General features: G+C 35.5%; 1 protein-coding gene across 1 annotated transcript in view; it reads right to left on the bottom strand.

Moving 5' to 3' along the window:
- Nucleotides 1–441: 441 nt before the first annotated feature.
- The window catches only part of MTBP (MDM2 binding protein), a 50,720-nt gene continuing 45,161 nt past the window's right edge, over nucleotides 442–6,000 (bottom strand). Inside the window, exons 18-22 of the mRNA XM_081111287.1 lie at nucleotides 5,244–5,510; nucleotides 3,106–3,355; nucleotides 2,434–2,547; nucleotides 1,397–1,462; nucleotides 442–565 (exon numbers count right to left, since the gene is read on the bottom strand). Of these exons, the coding sequence (XP_080967413.1) occupies nucleotides 527–565; nucleotides 1,397–1,462; nucleotides 2,434–2,547; nucleotides 3,106–3,355; nucleotides 5,244–5,510 (736 nt within the window). The 3' untranslated portion in view covers nucleotides 442–526. The remainder of the gene's footprint in view (nucleotides 566–1,396; nucleotides 1,463–2,433; nucleotides 2,548–3,105; nucleotides 3,356–5,243; nucleotides 5,511–6,000) is intronic.

Here is a 6,000-nt window from a genome sequence, read left to right as displayed (position 1 = left end):
AACATTAGTACTAGCCCCAGTGGTGGCGCTGGAGCAGGGTAAGGGAAGATGGCTAATTGTTTGAGTTTTTTTGGCAATACTTTCTAAATCAGAAGCTGTCCAATAAATTATGCTGTTGAAACACATGAGAAAAGTCATTTGCACTCTCTTACTTGGGGCTCAATAATTTAAATAGACCTAAGAAAAAAGACATTTACTAAGAAGTAAAGAAACATCTTTTTCTATTTATTGGCATAATTAAATAACCAACAGTAAAAATTTCAAAAAATATATACAAATATTAACTTTAAAAATTTAAAATATAATGAAACTATAATATATATATATACATATATATATAATTAAAAACAGATTAACTGAGCATCCTCAAAACTATATAAATATGGGATTATTTATGAAATTCTTTACAGATGTAACATCTATTCTTTGAATAAAGTCTGAAATTTGTTTATAATGTTCAAAATAAGAGAGGAAGTAGTGAGTAATAGCTTGCCCAATTAACAATTGTCCAAGGAGAATGATTCTGTTATTTTTTGCTTGTCTTTTCTAATACCCATTCAATCACCTAGAGGGAGAAGAAAATATGGTTATGGTTCATTTCTATTAAAAATATAAGTAATAGAAAAAGATACTGTTAAAACTTCAAAAGACTATAGTAGAAATTTTAAAAGAAAAAGTAACATGTCACAGTCTCAAAACCTGTTTTATCTTAAAAACACGTTTTATTTTCTAACTGGAGAGCACGTTTTGCTTGACTTCCACTGCAGAGTATAATAACTTCCCACGGAAGCAAATGCAGATTCTGCTCTATTTTCTCACCTTTATTTTAAAATGTTTCAGCCCTAACCGGTGTGGCTCAGTGGTTAGGGCATAGGCCTACAACTGAAGGGTCCCGGGTTTGATTCCGGTCAAGGGCACATGCCTGGGTTGCAGGCTCGATCCCCAATAGGGGGTGAGCAGGAGGCAGCCAATCAATGATTATCTCTCATCATTGATGTTTCTATCTCTCTCTCCCTCTCCCTTACTCTCTGACACCAATAAAAATATATTAAAAAAAAAAGAGTGTAAAGAGGAAAAAGGTCCCTTTGCCATGAGAGACTTAAAAAAAAAAATGTTTCAAATGTTTTCAAAGGGTCACTAGAAAGAAATCAAACCAAACTTTTCAATCAATGAACCAAAATGGATTAATTTTTCCAGCTCTTTGGATGATTTATTTAAAAATTTTCCTTTCTTAGCATCATTATAGAAACTCTTGTTCACAGAGCAACCTGCCGGCCAACGTCTATTACTAAGTATTTCAAAGAGTGTCCTTACTGTATAGACAACAGCATCAAAGCTACTTTCAAATACAACAGAAATTTGACTGAATGTAGTTTTGTGGGAATAAATGATTTACCTGTACAGCATTGTTGTTTGCGGTTTTCTTCATTTCTTCAAATAGACCCCTTGAAGTTTTAAGATCCTAAACATAACAAAATACATACAGCATTTTACAACTTGCACATTAACTTACGGAGGACAGTCATTAGTAAATAACCTTGAGATTATCCTTTGTTTTGACATCTCTTGTGTGAGAAGCATTCCTTTAAAATCTGCTAATCCTTGGCTACCCAGTCATCTTCAAAAAGAGATACTGAAAATCTTACTGGAAGCTCTGTCTTGTGTGTAGTTTATTCACTGGTGTCTTTACACAGTAGGGGGCCAGTTGGCTTTTTTTAAAATGCAGCCTCTCTTTTTTCTCCAGAGACTATTTCCTGCCCTGTCAGGGGTGGGGAAGAAAACTAGAAGGAATAGACCTTGTAGTTAGCACTGTGAGAGAGGGACACTGAGCAAGTTGAAGGTTCCCCAGCTCCCTTTGTAGAACTTGACTGAATTCCCCTGCTTTCCATGAGAGCTGGTGTCTTCGAGTCTGAGCAGGTCAGAGACGGTGGCAGCTGAATTGGTTTGTGTCTCACTGGTATTCTACTAAGCGGGCATTTAGGTCATAAATTCATTTGCTCATCTACACCACACTTCCATTTGCTTTGTTCAACAATCTACTGAAAAACATGTCTACATTTTTACTTTCCTCTTTTCTTGGGTTTTTATACTTGAATACTATCTATCTATCTTGAGAGATTTTAGGAAGAAGGTGAATTTAATACATGTGGTCAATATGCAGTTTTAAATATTTCTTGAAGCTTATTATCAACTAAATCAAAGGCTTATGAGAGAAATACTGAGGATACCAATTAAAATGTGGTTTTGTATATATGAGGACTAAAATCAAATAAATTGAAATATTTTAGCTCTATTTTTTTCTACCTGCACTTTTAAAAGAATCTGGCAACAAGTTATAAGTAATTGGTATGAGAAATACTCACTAACCATTATTTCAAACAGGAACATGAGAACGTGACCTCCATTTTACCATTAGTAGAGGAGAGACCGTACCTTAAGGTAGAACTTCGAGATCTCAAAGAGACGCTGACTGCAGGCCGTGAAGCACTCGTGCGCCTCGGTGATACTGTGCTTCTTCAGGGTTTCAGTAACCACTTCTTTCAACATCTTCAATAGAACATAAGACACGACTAATATTTTGTGGAAAAGGTACAAACGTTACTTCAGCTTTAAAGCTAAATTCTATACAGTACGCAATCATGTAGCCATGCTAAAGGCAAAACTTAGAAGAAAAGAGATCTGAAATGTCTACAGAGTCACACATGTCACAGGATACTATCTGTTAGCAAGAAGTGACTGGAATATCTTGAGAGGAATTAAAATCGTGGCTATTGAATTGAAATCTGAGTGTAGGAGCTATACACAGCAGTGTATTTATTTTTTTATTGGAAAATTTTAAGCACTGAAAAATAGAGAGAAGATTTTATAACACATCTCTATCTCAATACATCTATCAACCACTATCAAGGAGGATCAATCTGTGGCTAATTTTGTTTCATTTACCAGCTACCCACTTTCCCATTACCCTTCTTGCACTGGATTATTTTAAAGTGAATTATAGATACCATTTCATTTCATTCATAAAAATTTTAGACATACATTTGAAATGAATCAAAGGAACTTCTTGCCATATGGAATTAAGAGAGAGAGGAAATAAACCGTTACCCGTGTATGTTTCTGTGACCTTGACTCCTTAGTTTGCCTCAGTGCCTTTGATTCATGCACACGTTTTTGACCTGAACTGGCCTTTGTAGTGACTCTTGGAGTTTTATAGCTATGAACAGGAACAGATGGACAAGTCATAGATAATGCTCTCTCAGGCTGTGGCTTTTTGGATGTCACTGCATGATGGTGATGATTTGTATTGCCACTCATCTGAGAAAGAAGAGAATCTGAACTTTCAGATTTCACAAGTCTATTGTGGGGAAAAATATCAAAAACATAGATTAAGTGAATCAACAATGAAGTCCATTTTCTGTCTTAAATGTTACAGCTATATCATTTGAAACATAAACCCAAGAAAAGCAAACAAAATTTCTTGCTACTACTGCCTTAAATAAGTAATCAACATCATATTATACAGTTGCTCCCTTAGTTCTTCAAATGAGTGGCTAAAACACAGAATTTCAGCAATATTACTATTGCCCTCCCCATGAATTCACAATTTCTCACATAAATCAGCTAGGGAATGCCTGGTGGTGCTATTTATAGATTCAATACTTATTTGTTAAGTACTTATACTTTTTTATTAAATAATTTTGCCAAAGAAACCATAACCTATGGTTTGGTTTCTATGTACATATGCAACTATCTGTGCAAAATAAGTGTTAAAAAAAATACAAATAGCCGAGACCGGTTTGGCTCAGTGGATAGAGCGTCGGCCTGCGGACTGAAAGGTCCCAGGTTCGATTCCGGTCAAGGGCATGTACCTGGGTTGCAGGCATATCCCCAGTGGGAGATGTGCAGGAGGCAGCTGATCGATGTTTCTCTCTCATCGATGTTTCTAACTCTCTATCTCTCTCCCTTCCTCTCTGTAAAAAATCAATAAAATATATTTAAAAAAAAATACAAATAAAACTGACTCTTGCTTTAACCTTTCTAAGTGCTTCAATTTCCTTTTACAAGGCAGGGTCTCATAGTTTTCAATTCTGCTATCCGATAGGCCACAATATACTTTGTTTCTAGAATGCGTCAGAAATAAAACACTGTCACAAAATACAGTATCCTAAATGAACTTGCTTTTTAGCTTTGGCAGGTGTAAAAAGGACCATGAATTTTTAAAGTCCTCATGAAAATAATTTAGTTATTTTATATCAGAGAAATAGTGTCCTAACATTATTATTGTTCAAAAAGAAGATTTGAACGTTTCACTTTTACATTATTTCATACTTTTTGAAAGATTTAAAAACAATAATTTAAGACTTGCTTTAGATGCCAAAGACCTAAAGTTGACAAAGATTCTGAAGATAAATTCAAGTATTTGACTATTTTATTCAGCTAGCAAAAAAAGTATCCAGAAAAGTTTTACATAATGCATTATTATATTATGTAGGCTTTAAATCTTTATTTATATGAAGCAACTGGTATTTATATATTTGAGAGAGGGAGATGGAAACATCCATTTGCTGTTTCACTTATTTATGCATTCATTAGTTGATTCTTCTATGTGCCCTGATCCAGGATCAAACCCAAAACGTTGGTATATCGGTACACCATTCTTACCAACTGAGCTACCTGGCCAGGGCCTGAAACAGGTGGTTTTGAAATGGTATTGCCTGAAAGGAGACATATGTACTACTTTATGTAATATGTAATACTAAGACATATGTAATACTTTAAACAATAAAATAACATTAAAAAATAATAATTAAAAAAAATGGTATTGCCTGGAACCGCCCTTTAAGAAGCCAATGTAAACAGGAGCTGTGAGGGAGAGGGAATGAAGAGCTAAGAGAACTGCCATCCCCAAACACCCTCTTCCACAGAGCAGCGCAGCTGCTTAATCTATTGCATAAGATCTCCAGTGTTCCGTGGCTGGAAAACTTCACAATCCATTGTGTTAATGGATTGTATATTAGCATATAAAGCAAGCCAAAGGGTGTTTTTTCCAAGTCATTTGTTTTTATAACTTATAAGCAAATCATCAATTGCTCACAATAAAAACAAAATCCCTGGTATGAAAGAATTAATCTAAAATCTATGCAGAAAACAACTTAAAAATATGAAAGATTACTATGGGGGGAAATCACCTAAGGACTAACATACTTTCTGTCCAGATACTATTTGTGTGTACTTAAGAGCACCTTCTTTTGGGATCCAGGCAGTTCAGGTCTCTCGATCTCCTTTTCAACCGGGATGCTTCAGTCCGGAGTTCACTCTGTAAAGCTTCTCCGTCAGGGACACTTCCAGGCTCGGATAGAACCGCAGGAGATGGGAGAGGACTCAGCACAGTGGGTACTAGAAAATTGTCTCTGGTGCAAGTAGTTTGAGTTTCGTAACGAATAAGACGAGACTGAAGTTCAGAAAATCCCCCATCTCTTTCTAAAGATTTTCGATCGTCCAAGCAATATCTAAACAAGAGGAAGATCGTGAGAAACAAAGCCCTCACAACAGCAATTAGAAAACACTTACTTAAAAAGTTCTTATTTCACTTCCTAGTAACGTTTAGAAGGTTGAGCGAATGGCTGACTTCCTTCACAAGTTTTTTCTCGCCTGCTAGATGACATGGCAAGAGATTTAAAAATCTGAAGTACCATCTGATTCCTCTTAGACTGTTTCTGGGCAATAGGTTAAGTTAATCCCCTGGCTTATTTCAAAATAATACAGTGGATGTTTCAATACCTTTTAAATCTCTACCAACCTATAATTTCTCAGCATGGCTGATATGTAGCAACAGGAAATGCTGACTTCTGTTAGGAAGGGCAAGTTTATTTTCATCACAAAGATTAAAAACGTATAAAGGCATTCTAAACTGGCTCACCAAATAGTTGAGAACAGTTTGAATTTTTCCTTTGAAACTCACTTCCCACCTTATTGATTGATCGACAGATTTTCCTTCAA

This window comes from Myotis nattereri (assembly GCF_964212035.1).
Source record: "Myotis nattereri genome assembly, chromosome: 17".
NCBI classification, from domain to species: domain Eukaryota; kingdom Metazoa; phylum Chordata; class Mammalia; order Chiroptera; family Vespertilionidae; genus Myotis; species Myotis nattereri.
This window is presented reverse-complemented; position numbering and strand designations above follow the sequence as displayed.